This window comes from Geotrypetes seraphini, chromosome 3, assembly GCF_902459505.1.
Source record: "Geotrypetes seraphini chromosome 3, aGeoSer1.1, whole genome shotgun sequence".
NCBI classification, from domain to species: domain Eukaryota; kingdom Metazoa; phylum Chordata; class Amphibia; order Gymnophiona; family Dermophiidae; genus Geotrypetes; species Geotrypetes seraphini.
The window spans coordinates 116504765-116518325 of record NC_047086.1 but is presented as its reverse complement, the minus strand read 5'-3'; the positions used below and the strand labels follow the sequence as shown (position 1 = coordinate 116518325).

At 47.5% G+C, this 13561-nt stretch overlaps 1 protein-coding gene across 2 annotated transcripts in view; it reads left to right on the top strand.

Annotated features, from left to right (window-relative positions):
- The first annotated feature begins 1693 nt into the window (after nt 1-1693).
- Nucleotides 1694-13561, top strand: part of CDC5L (cell division cycle 5 like) — a 175799-nt gene continuing 163931 nt past the window's right edge. The window contains exon 1 of one of the 2 annotated variants that reach the window (XM_033935886.1): nt 1694-1912. In XM_033935886.1, the coding sequence (XP_033791777.1) occupies nt 1868-1912 (45 nt within the window). In that variant the 5' untranslated portion in view covers nt 1694-1867. Of the gene's footprint in view, nt 1913-4877; nt 4899-13561 lie in introns of those variants that run through there. The other variant, XM_033935887.1, reaches the window with a different exon arrangement.

Sequence of the window (13561 nt, the reverse complement as noted above, 5' to 3'; positions counted from 1 at the left end):
AGTGCAGAGCGGCAGTGGAAGATCGGGGCTGAGTGCAGTGCAGCAATGGAACAGGAGAGTCGGCAGAGATGTGTGCAACTGGTCCCCAGCAGTCGCTTCTATTCTTGATTGGCCGGCCCAATCGGTGTCCCAAATTTGTTTGGTGAATCACGTCCCTGCCTACTTTGCATGTGTTTCTCCGCATTTGCATGCATGGCAAACCGATTGGTACCGAGGAGAGATAGATGCTAGGCCCTAGGGAGGGGGAAGACAAAGAGAGTGAGAGAGACAAACAGACCTGGATCAAAGGTGGGAGGACTCAAAATGTTAGCAGAAGGGAAGATAGAGGGAGAAACCTGAATCAAAGCGGAGACAGAAGAGAGGGGGAAAGATGTTGGACTTGGGGAGGTGAGGTGAAAAGATTCTGGACCAGGGATGGAGGATTTCTTTCTGCGTTGGTTTGATTTCAACTTGTGTTAACATAGAACTTGTTCACCTGTGTATTACAATACTACAGTGACCCCTGATGCAGGTGTTTTGATCCACCGAAACACAGTACTGTGTCAGGTTGATGTTTGTCCTTTTGTTTTGGAATAAACAAGTTTGGGGTTTTTTTTAATATAATTTTTCACTATTGTGGAGTGTTTATTGTCCATTCCCACTGTTTTTTTTTGGTGTGATTTTGCACCTGTGGGTTCTTGTCCTGTTGGACTCTTTGTTATAGGTTTGGACTTGACATCTACAGTAGACAATGACATTCCTTCAAGCAGTGCACATGATGCCATCATGTCGATGTCTGCGCATGGCTGGAGGTCCTCCACCCATGGGCCTGAGATTAGCGTGCTATGGCTTCAACATGTTTGCGACACCCTTCACTAGTGACTATCATCAATTTGTCCAAACTTTCTCACAGCCTGGCCAAGAACAATGCATCTCCCCAGCGGTGTCCCTGAGAGCCGGTCTGTATAGACAGACTGTTCCTCAGCATTACTCGCAGCTGGGAAGGGGTAAAACGCAGACCTCACGGATCTAAAACCGCACGTCCTTAAAAATCTGAGGCGCAGGACTGCCACTTGTAGTTTGTCTCTGGTGGGACCTCTATGAGATTTTAGCGCTTACGTATCCGTCTCAGCAGAGGGAGGGAGAAGTATTAGGATCCGTCAGCGCTAAAATCTCATAGAGGTCTGTCAGACTGAGGCCCGCGTTTTACCCCTTCTCCAAGAAAGGCAGAGCAGAGGGGTACATCGAGCAATTCAGAGGAAGAAAAGCAGCCGAGGCTCTGCCTCATGCCTACGATCCTCAGACTGAACCCCGGCAGCACCCAGCAACGTTTGGAGACTTCTTTTCCATACCCACGTCCCAAACCTATGTTCCCGCTCTCTTTGTCTTTCCGAAAACCTATACATAAGAAGGCTTCTGCTCTGCCGCTCCAGCACTAGTCTCTGTCTCTGACAGACCTCTATGAGATTTTAGCGCTGACGGATCCGTCTCAGCATAGGGAGGGAAAAGTATTAGGATCCGTCAGCGCTAAAATCTCATAGAGGTCTATCAGAGACAGAATGTACAAATGGCACGGACATGGACCTCAGATTTTCAAGGACGTACGGTTTTAGATCCGCGAGGTCCGTCAGGTCCGCGTTTTACCCCTTCCCCTAGCAGCTGTAGCGCACTCTCACTACGTGCCCGGAGAGATCCCCCCCCCTCAGTCCTCCCAACCTGCAGATGGCGCGAAACTGGTCCGAGCACAGACCCATACCTGTTGGTGGCTATTCCCGGTAGTCTTCGCAGCTGTACTGCGCAGTCGTCGCATGTTCCGTTTTTCTAACGGTGGCCGTTGGGCTGCGAGAATTTCTTAAGCGGACGCTGGAGCACCGAGCTAGCCGCTATCATGCCGCGGATTATGATAAAGGGCGGGGTGTGGCGCAACACCGAGGTACTGAGCTCTTGCCATCTCTCGTTTATGTACCTGGGCACCTCGGCCTCAGTTATGTGTCCAGTTTAGTGGCCACAGAGTTTAGTTCTCAGCATGTCTGCTGCTGGAGCAGGGACTGTATCTTCTGTGTTTTGATATACAGCGCTGGGTACGGCGCTGTATATCAAAACACATTTCTAGTAGCGCTATAGAAATGATTATTATTAGTAGGTTGTTATGGTTCCTTATTGTGTGAGTGATTTAAAAGAACATGGTCAGGGGAACCAGTCCTGCGCCCCCACTATAAACATAAACAGCCTGGCAATAGCAGAGGTGAACAAACCATCTTCTCCGGCTCTTTTTTTGGTTTTAATGTTATATTGTGATGTATTTTATATTTGAAGTTCCTGCTTTATATCTTTGCTTATACTATACTGATATACATCTGAGCAGGTAACTGTTAAAAAAAAAAAAAAAGTCAGTGACTAGTTTGAAGTTATCCTCCAGGAAATGGATCATTTGGTACTTTTGAGGCTATAGATTCCAATAAGACTCTTCCTTTCCCTTGTTTTCTATGCACTGACTGGGATTTTGAGATGAAAGTAAGGAAGTGCTTTTATGGATAAAGTTGTTGGTACACTTCTCCCTCCTTATTCGCGGGGATACGGGCAGAGCCGGACCGCGAATGGCGAAAAACTGCGAATATCCGACTCTGACCCACCCCCGCCTCCCTTCCGCCTTCCCCTTGCATCCCTTACCTGGTGGTCTAGCTGGTTTTCGGGGCAGGAGCGATCTTCCTACGCTCCTGCCCCGTGCAGATAGCCATTAGGAAGATCGCTCCTGCCCCGAAAACCAGCTAGACCACCAGGTAAGGCCTTGATGCCGGGGGGAAGACAAAAATATGGTTGTTTTTTTCCTCCTCCCCCCCCCCAAAAAAAATAATGATTATGTGAAATTGCAAGTAGGGAAACCGCGAATGGGGAGGGGGAAGTATATTAAGAAAAAACAAGCCCTTGTTAAATGAATGACTTTATAACAGCGGTCTCAAACATGTGGCCCGCTGGCCGCATGCGGATCCCCAGGGACTATTTTGCGGCCTGCAGTCTGTCCTCGCCTAAAGCAGGGGTCCCCAATCTGCTTCCCTTCCCACTGCCCTCCCCCAAACCACCGCAATCGGAGAACAGGCCAGCGTCGAGGTCTTAACTCTCCCTGCAAATCTTTCCCAGCTTGGAGCTGACCAATTCTTGCCACCCGACGTCAATTCTAACGTCGACGAGGAAGTTCCTCCCCGACATTAGAATTGACGGGTGGCGTGAATTGGTCGGCCCCGCGTTGGGGAAGATAAGCAGGGAGAGTTAATACCTCGGTGCTGGCCTGTTCTCCGATTGTGGCAGCAGCAGCCTGTTTCCTGATTGCGGCGATAGCAGCCTGTTCCCTGATTGGTGGCGGCCTGTTCCACAATTGTGGTGGCTTGGGGGAGGGCAGGGAGAAGTAAAGAAAGAAAGGGGGGGACAGGGAGACAGAAAGAAAGAAGGGAAACGGGACACAGACAGAAAGGGGCATGTAGAGAGAAAGACAGAAAGAAAAGGTGGGCATGGAGAAAAAAAAAAGAAAGAGGGGGCACGGAGAGAGAGAGAAAGACAGACATATAGAAAGAATGGGGGCATGGATAGAGAGAGAAAGAAAGAAGGGGGCAGGGTGAAAGAAATAAAAAGTTGGGGAAGGGAAGGAGACAGATGCCAGACCAGGGGAAAGGAAGGAAGGAGAGAGAGAGAAAGGAAAGAAAGATGTCAGACCATGGAAATAGAGACAGAAGAAGAGAGAGATAGAAGGGAAGGTAAGACATGGAAACGTAGATTTTGAAAAGAAAGCAGAAAAATTGAATGTTAAGTTAATGCCAAAGATGGATGCAAGGCAAAAAGTGAAGATAGAAACATAGAAACATAGAAACATAGAAAGATGACGGCAGATAAGGGCTACAGCCCATCAAGTCTGCCCACACCATCGACCCTCCCTTTTAAGTCTAATGTCCCATTTAAGTAGATTTGTAAGAATGCCATTCTACTGCCCCGCTCTTTCAAGTCTATACCCTAGTGATCCTATCCTTTGGCTGACCCTCGTAGGGATCCTACATAGGTATCCCATTTTTTCTTAAAGTCTGGGACGCTGTGTGCCTCTATCACCTGCATTGGAAGCTTGTTCCAATGCTCAATCACTCTCTCCGTGAAGAAGTACTTCCTGGCATCTCCACGAAACTTCCCTCCCCTGAGTTTGAGCGGGATGACCTCTTGTGGTCGAGGGTCCCTTCAGGAGAAAGATATCATCTTCCACCTCGACCCGTCCCGTGATGTACTAAATGTCTCAATCATGTCGCCCCTCTCCCTACGCTCCTCGAGAGAGTAGAGCTGTAACTTGCTCAGTCTTTCCTCATACGGGAGACCCTTTAGCCCCGAGACCATCCTGGTGGCCATCCGCTGAACCGATTCAACTCTGAGCACATCTTTACAGTAGTGTGGCCTCCAAAATTGCACACAGTATTCCAGATGAGGTCTCACCATGGCTCTGTACAATGGCATCATGACTTCAGGCTTCCTGCTGACGAAGCTTCTCCTGATACAACCTATCATCTGCCGTGCTTTAGATGAAGCCTTCTCCACTTGAGTGGCAGCTTTCATATCAGCACTGATGATTACTCCTAAGTCTCGTTCTGCCGTAGTTCTGGTTAAAGTTTCTCCATTCAGGGTGTAAGTTCTGCAAGGGTTTCTGTTTCCGAGATGCATGACCTTACATTTCTTGGCGTTGAAGCCCAGCTGCCAGATCGAGGACCAGCTTTCTAGAGTACGCAGGTCTTGCTCCATAGCATCCTTTAGATTATAGTCGTTTACTATATTGCATAGTTTGGCATCATCAGCGAATGGAGAGAATGGAGAGAAAACCAGTCAAAGGACAAGAAGACCCTGGAAACATAGTTAAATGCACCGAAAAATAAAGTCACCAGACAATAAAGGTAGGGAAAATGATTTTATTTTCAATATAGTGATTGAAATGTGTCGGTTTTGAGAAAGGAAAGATATTAAACTTTAAATGTTAGGGCTGCAGAAAAAATAGGGTACTTGGAGGGCCGCAGAAAAAATAGTTAATGACAATTTTGCATAAGGTAAAACTCTTTATAGTTTATAAATCTTTCCTTTAACTGTTAAAGGAAAGATTTATAAACTATAAAGAGTTTTACCTCATGCAAAGTTGTCATTTCTTTAATAAGACATTAACTACTTTTTCTGCGGCCCTCCAAGTACCTACAAATCCACAATGTGGCCCTACTAAGGGTTTGAATTTGAGACCACTGCTTTATAAGAACTGATGTTCTAAATATCCATATCATTTCTTTGGTGAGCATACATTGTAGCATTATCTAATTCAGTGTTTCTCAAACATTTATGCAGTGTTATCCCATTTTTTACATTTCAAGTGATGAAAATAAAAAAAGCAGACACCCACTTAAACTGTTTCATTCTCTTTCTCCTCCCTCCACATATCACAAAAGCGGTAGCAGTTGTCACAAGCCCCCCCTTCCCCTAGTGCTCTCACCCCTTGTAGTTTGCACAGGTTTCCAATTTGACAGGAAGCTTAGTGGGAGGAGGGGGGTAGGAGCTGTGAATGTTTACTGACTCACAGGCCTCATAGTGACTGCCATTAATTATTCCTGGGAGAATTCTGTGCAAATGTCTACACTAGAGAGCTGCACGGGAACGCGGTTTCCCGCGGATTCCCCCTTTGGGTCACAGGGATCCCGTGGTGACGCCCCCTAGGGTCGCGGGGATCCCGTTGGGACACCTCCGAGGGTTGTGGGGTTCCTGCGGGGTTGGTTCGCAGTGCACTCGAGCCGCGAGGGTAGTCTCCTTCTCCTTACCTGCCCTGTCGCAGCACACAGCCGAACGGAAGTCTTCCCGATGTCAGCGCTGATGTCGGAGGCAGGGCAGGTAGGGAGAAGGCAATGGCGTACGAAAGGGGGGGGGGCGGTCCGCCCCGGGGAATGTGCACAGCCGGTCAGGTCCCCCGATCGATCGACAACAGGCCCGGCCGACAAACCTCCCTGCCCTGTAGCCGCGAATCTAAATACCTCTTACAGCAGCTGGTCGCCGTACATGAAGAAAAACATGGTACTACTCGAAAGGGTCCAGAGAAGAGCGACTAAAATGGTTAAGGGGTTAGAGGAGTTGCCGTACAGTGAGAGATTAGAGAAGCTGGGCTTATTCTCCCTTTTAAAGAGGAGACTGAGAGGGGACATGATCGAAACATTGAAGATAATGAAGGGAATAGACTTAGTAGATAAAGACAGGTTGTTCACCCTCTCCAAGAGGGCACTCTCTAAAGTTCAAAGGGGATAGATTCTGTACAAACGTAAGGAAGTTCTTCACCCAGAGAGTGGTAGAGAATGAATGCTCTTCTGGAGTCTGTTATAAGGGAAAACACCCTCCAGGGATTCAAGACAAGGTTGGACAAGTTCCTGTGAACAAGAACGAACGCAGGTAGGGCTGGTCTCGGTTAGGGCACTGGTCTATGACCTGGGGGTTGCCGCGTGAGCGGACTGCTGGGCGCGATGGACCACTGGTCTGACCCAGCAGCGGCAATTCTTATGTTAATTCTAAAGGATGGAAAGGATCGCAGGGTGGACTTAGTCCCCAAACAACTGTTTGAGGCTCTAGCTTTGGATATGAAAGTGGCGGTAGCATCTTCTTTTATGGTATGCGCCTGCATCAGGCTGTGGCTTGGGAGGAGAACGCAGGCTCCCAGGTGGTTCTTTTGGGGATTGATTATGTAGGAAACACTGTATGTGACGTTTTAGGGCCATGAGCATATTTTCTTCTTATTCTATCTTTGTTCATAGACTGCTCTGAATCAGACAATGAGCAGAAGATCCTACTTCTAAGCTACTTTGAGCAGGCTTACTTTCAAAGGGCAAATGCTTGTTGGCAAAACATTGGATGACTTTATAGGAAGTGTGGCAGATCGTCCTCCTAAGTCATTACCAGACAGTAGACCATGTGTCTTAAAGAAGTCAAGTCGTAGTTCCCTTTGTAGTTACAGACAGGCTCGCCAGTCTTCGGCAGGTACCTCTGTTCAGAGATCATTTTACGGATCTGGACAAAGGTTTAGAAGCTCCAGAAGAACTCAAATGCCAGGTTCTTGCCCAGCAGCTGCTTCTAAGAAGCCAAAGCCCAAGTTACCCCAAATAGGAGAGAAGTTCAGGAAGGTCTGGGTGAAGATTTATTTGGACAAGTGGGTCCTTGACATTATTCGAGAGGGCTACAAGTTCAAAGTTTTTCAAACTCTTGGGATTTCTTTGTGGGGTATCCACTTGGAAGACCAGAGAAGGTGGTCAAAGTCTGAGTGACAGTAAAAGGATATTCAAGCGTTAGAGTCTGAGCTTGGGTAGATAAGACTCAATGAGAGACCTATCCTGGATATGAAGTTTGTTAATGCCGCACTAAATGTGTCCAGATTCAGAATGGAGACCATGCGCTTGGTCATTGCTTCGGAGGTATTGGGGGAATTCCTAGTCTCACTGGAGTTAACGGAGGCTTTCTTGCATATCCCCATATATTAATGGAACGCAGAAAGTTCCCATGTGCTGGAAAAGCATTTTCAATTCTCAGCACTACTGTTTGGTTTGGTAACAGCATCTCACACCTTTCCCAAGGTGATGGTGGTGGCAGCAGTGCACCTGCACAAGGCAGGGTTTCAGGTGCACCCATACTTGGACATTTGGTTAATCAGGACTCCATCCAAGACTAAAGGTCACAAGGCAGTGACACAAGTTGTCTAGCTCCTGCAAGACTTGGGAATCACCTTGGAGTACTTGGGGATCCTCCTCAACACAACAGAAGGCTGTATTTGTCTTACGGAGTTGCTCAACATGAAGCTAAAAGCCCAAATTTTAGAGTTCCTGCTGGACCTGAACATATGCAGGTAAGGCTAGACTCAAAGAGGGCACTGGTCTTTGACCTAAGGGCCGCCGCGTGAGAAGACTGCTGGGCACAATGAGCCACTGGTCTGACCCAGTAGCAGCAAATCTTTTGTTCTATGACTTGGCCCTACCTACAGATACTGGGGTCAATGGTAGTGACCATAGAAGTGGTACATTAGGCGAAAGCTCATTTACACCCTCTTCAGAATGTGCTGTTATCCCACTGGTCTCCACAGATGGACATGTTCCTGATGCCATTAACCTGGACAGTGGGAGTGTGTCAAAGCTTGCGTAGTTGGATACTGCTTCTCATTTCCTCCTGAGTGATACTGGTGACAGATGCTAGGGAGGTCATTGCGAGGGTGAAGAGCCCGATGGTTACTGTGTCAGAAAAATGGTCTATCAGCCGATTGGAACTGAGAGCTAATTGTCTGGCGCTGTAGTCATTCGAAAAGACCTTGGAAGACAATTAGGTCAAGGTCTTCTTGGACAGTGCCACAGTGGTGACATACTTGAGTAGACAAGGAGACACAAAGGGCCAAATTCTATAAATGATGTCCCGATTGTAGGCGGCCAACTTCTGCCTAACCAGCCAATCAATGCATGTTTAAAAAAAAAAAAAAAAATCTCCCAAAGCAGACTGCCTAAATCAGAGGCAACTTCGAGAGCCTAGGGAGGTGTGTAAGCTCGCCTAAGGCTAGGCGTGGGCATGGCTTGGCCCGGAAGTAGCCTTAAGCGGACCTAGTCAGCCATATGTGCCTCCCTAGGTTTGCGGTAGATGCGTACAATATAGGTTAGCAAAATGCTGGCCTACATTGTAAGCGACGCAGCCACTGAGCCATTGCGGCAAGGGATCTCCCTGCCGTGATAAGTTTAGTGGCCACACGCCCCCCCCCCCCCCCCCCAGCACCAGCAGGAGGGATACCCAGTCCCTCCTGCCAGACCCCCCCCCCCCCAGTACATCGGTGGCAGGAGGCAGCTTCTGAGACTGAGTGTCATATACAGAATCCGGTCCAAAGTGTGTTCTGTTGAAGCTAGAGGCTCAGTTATTTTTTTGCTGGGCAGCTTCCCACCTACAAGCTGTTTTGGTGGCACATGTAGTGGGGGTGAACAATGTGCAGTGTGTTCTGTTGAAGCTAGAGGTTCAGTTATATTTTTGCTGGGCAGCTTCCCACATACAAGCTGTTTTGGTGGCACATGTAGGGGGAGAGGAGAGTGTGCATGCAGATTATTGCAGAAGCCTAACTATGGATCCAGGAGAGTGGTTCTTATTCCAGAGTGCTTTCAACAAAATCGTATTTGATCTAATGGCATCAGCAAGCAACAAGAATGCTTCTCAATTCAGCCGCAAAGTAGAGCTGGGAAACACTAGCACATATTCCTTGATGTAGCCGTGACCAGCAAAGGAATGGTTGTTATTTTCCCCCATGGCCAATGAAAAATAGAGACCCATCAAGGGAGGGTGATGCTTGTGGGCCTAGATTGGCCCTGCCGCCCATTGTACACAGATCTAGTTCAGTTACAGCGGGATGAGCATCTCAGACTGCCACTTCATCTAGCACTGCTCCCATAAATTACAGTTGGCCTGGAGAGTTTGGAATGCTTTGGACTTATTAGCTAGATTACATTAGCTAGATTGTGAGCCCACCGGGACAGAGAGGGAAAATGCTTGAGTACCTGATTGTAAAAAAACCGCTTAGATAACCTTGATAGGCGGTATATAAAATCCTAATAAACTTGAAACTTGAAACTTAGGGCATGGCCGTTGAGCGCTCAATTCTAAGGAAGAAAGGTTACCCTCCTATGATCCAAGAAGCCAACTACGGTCGCACCCTGTGCTAGGCTTGGAAGAGCTTTCCGTGCTGGTGTGTAGAACAGATGGCTTTGTTTTGTGAACCTATCATTTGTTCAGGATGATTTCAAATAGGACCTAGCAGTTGGCTTCTTCAAGGTACAGGTAGCAAGCTTCTCGTGCTTAGGGCCCGACTGCAGACCGGATATGCAATCTAGGGAGGTCTGCTTTCTGCCTGGAGCCAGGATACAAGATGTCACCGCCAGTCTGGATAGACTACTCACGCCCCGAGACCACTTTCCTATGCTTCTTGTCCACATAGGAACCAACGACACTGCCAGGAACACGCCGGAAACCATCACCAGAGACTTTGGAGCACTGGGTGAGAGGCTGAAGAGGACAGGAGCGTAGGTGGTTTTCTCATCGATCCTCCCAGTTAGAGGCAAGGGAAGAGCCAGAGATGAACGTATCCTGAGGACGAACGAGTGGCTACAGGGATGGTGCTGGGATATGAACTTCGGATTCGTAAACCATAGGGAAGCGCTACAAGGACTTCAGGGACCAGACGGACTCCATCTGACCAGTAGGGGTAAAAACGTCTTCGGACACCGACTAGCCCGCCTGCTTCACAGGGCTTTAAACTAGGTAAGTCGGGGGAGGGTACCCATTCACATATTATATTCACATATCCTCAAGACCGATTCGAACCTCACCGACCTGTCTAAGAACATATCCTCTTGTATAATGAACCTACAATCCTGGGCCCACACTGTGCAAATGAAATTGAATGAGTCCAAAACAAGACTTCTTTGGCTCGGTCCAAAACTAGATCACCTACCCACCTCCATCCCACTATCCTCTGGCTCCTCTCTGCAGCTTGAGTTCTCGAGCAAGGTCTTGGGCATCATCATTGATTCCACATTGTCCTTCAATGACCACCTCCAATCCTTGGTAAAAAAATGCTTTTTCAGCCTTCACATGTTGAGGAAAGTTAGATCCTGCTTCCATCAAAAACATTTTACTCTCCTTGTCCAATCCATCATCCTCTCCAGATTGGACTATTGCAACTCTATCTACTTAAGCCTAACTAAGAAAAACCTCCACAGACTCCAACGGATTCAGAATGCCGCGGCCAAGCTAATCTTCGCTAAAAGTAAATTTGACCATGTCTCCCCGCTCCTAGCCAAGCTCCACTGGCTTCCGATAATCGCCAGGGTCCACTATAAATGCGCCTGTTTAACTTTCAAAATCCTATATGGTATCCTCCCTCCCTTTATCCCTCTTTCTTGGAATTCCTCAAACCCTAATACCACCAGATCCTCCCACAAATTAAAACTATCCTTCCCCTCGCTAAAAGGCATTTCCCACACAGGAAAGCTAGGGACCTCCCTCCACTTCAAAATCACTGAGCTCTGGAACAACCTTACCTCCCCTCTTCGGAACTTGAGCTCTCTACAAGTTTTCCGCAAACATCTGAAAACCTGGCTTTTCTCAAAAAATGTAAGTCTCCCTTCAACTTAGGAATCAAGGAAACTCTTATATCTTGGCATCCCAAGTCCTTTAAATTTTCTTCACACTTCTACCTCTAACCCTCTGTTGTAGTTCCTTCCTATTTCTCCTACTGTAAACCGCGTCGAGCTCTACGAACGTGGAGATGATGCGGTATACAAACCTAAGGATTAGATTAGATTAGATTAGTGCAGAAAGGAATTATCCTGATGAGGTGAGTCGAAACTCCGCTTCCATGTCCAAGGTAAGTACCCACATTGCAAACAGTTCTTTAGGAGTCACACCGACTCGGGTAGGATACGTCTCACAGGGACTTAGCAAACACAAGATATGGAGGGCCATGTATGTCAATGCACACAGTTTAGGTAACAAAATTCTAGAATTGGAGGCTGAAATAAGGAATGCCGACCTAGATGTGGTGGCAATATCTGAAACTTGGTTCACGGACTCACATGGGTGGGATATGGCTATACCGGGCTACAATCTACTTCGTCAGGACAGAGAGGGCAGGTTAGGAGGGGGCGTTGCTCTATACATTAAAGAGGACATCAAAACCACCAGGATCACAGATGTCAAGTACACCGGGGAGTCCCTCTGGGTAAACCTGGCAAGAGGCAGAGAAAAATGCCTGTATCTAGGTGTGGTATACAGACCCCCAAGACAACTGGAAGACATGGACGCAGAATTAATTGAAGACACAGAGAATATCACTCTACGAGGAGAAGCTGTACTGCTAGGGGATTTCAATATGCCTGATGCAGACAGGAACTCATTTTCAGCGACAACCAGCGGTAGCAGGAGGCTCTTAACCTCCATAAAGGGAGCACGTCTCAAACAAATGGTAACGGAGCCCACTAGAGCCCAGGCGATCCTCGACCTGGTGCTCACCAACGGGGAAAGCGTCTCAGAGGTCTCAGTAGGAGATACGCTAGCCTCCAGCGACCACAACATAGTATGGTTCAACCTTAGGAAAGGCTTCCCTAGATCAAACACGAAAACAAAGGTACTCAATTTCCGGGGCATAGACTTCGCACGCATGGGAGATTTCGTCCATCGGACGCTGCAGGACCAAGCGGAAACCGATGATGTAGAAGCTAAGTGGTTAACACTGAAATCAACCATACATGAAGCAACTAGCCGCTTCATAAAATCAGTAAATAAACGACAAAGAAACAATAAACCCCAATGGTTCACCGCGGAGATCTCGTACCTCATTAAGGAGAAGAAAAAAGTGTTTCTCTCCTACAAGCGCACAGAGAAAAGAGAGGCAAAGGTAGAATATAGGACCAGGTCTACAGCGGTCAAAATGGCAGTTAGGGAGGCAAAACTTCGAGTGGAAGAAATTCTGGCAAAAAACATTAAAAAGGGGGACAAATCCTTCTTCAGTTATATTAGTGACAGAAAAAGGAACACAGGCGGGATAGTACGCCTTAGAAGACCGGACGGAAGTTACGTGGAAGCAGATTCCGAAAAAGCCGAACTACTGAATGAATACTTCTGCTCAGTCTTCACCTGTGAGGCACCGGGACACGGTCCGCAGTTGAAGGCAACACAAAGCACAGAAGACCCGTTTCAGAATTTTGAGTTCACACCAGGTGAAGTTTACAGTGAACTGGCAAGACTCAAGGTGAATAAAGCCATGAGACCAGACAATTTGCACCCAAGAGTGGTCAGAGAATTGAGCGATGTCCTGGCGAAATTGTTGGCTGAGCTATTCAATCTCTCCCTAAGTAAGGTGAAAGTTCCCCTGGACTGGAAATTAGCTAATGTCGTTCCTCTGCATAAAAAGGGTTGCAGGACAGAGGCTGCAAATTATAGACCGTTGAGTCTCACATCAATAGTGTGCAAACTCATGGAAACACTAATTAAAAGCAAATTGGACACGATCTTGAATGAAGAGAATCTTCGGGATCCCAGTCAGCATGGATTCACCAAGGGTAGGTCCTGCCAATCCAATCTCATCAGCTTCTTTGACTGAGTAACAAGAAAGTTGGACTTGGGAGAGTCTTTGGACGTCGTGTACCTGGACTTCAGTAAAGCTTTTGACAGTGTCCCACACCGCAGGCTGCTAAGCAAGATGGAATCGATGGGGTTAGGAGAGACACTAACTGCATGGGTCAATGATTGGCTGAGTGGCAGACTTCAGAGGGTGGTGGTTAATGGTACCCTCTCTAAAACATCGGAGGTGACCAGTGGAGTGCCGCAGGGCTCGGTCCTGGGTCCACTCCTTTTCAACATATTCATAGGGGATCTGCCTCAAGGGCTTCAAGGTAAAATAACACTATTCGCCGATGACGCCAAACTATGTAATATAGTAAGTGAATGTAGTTTACAGAATTATATGGCGCAGGACCTGCTTACATTGGAAAGTTGGTCCTCAACCTGGCAGCTAGGCTTCAAT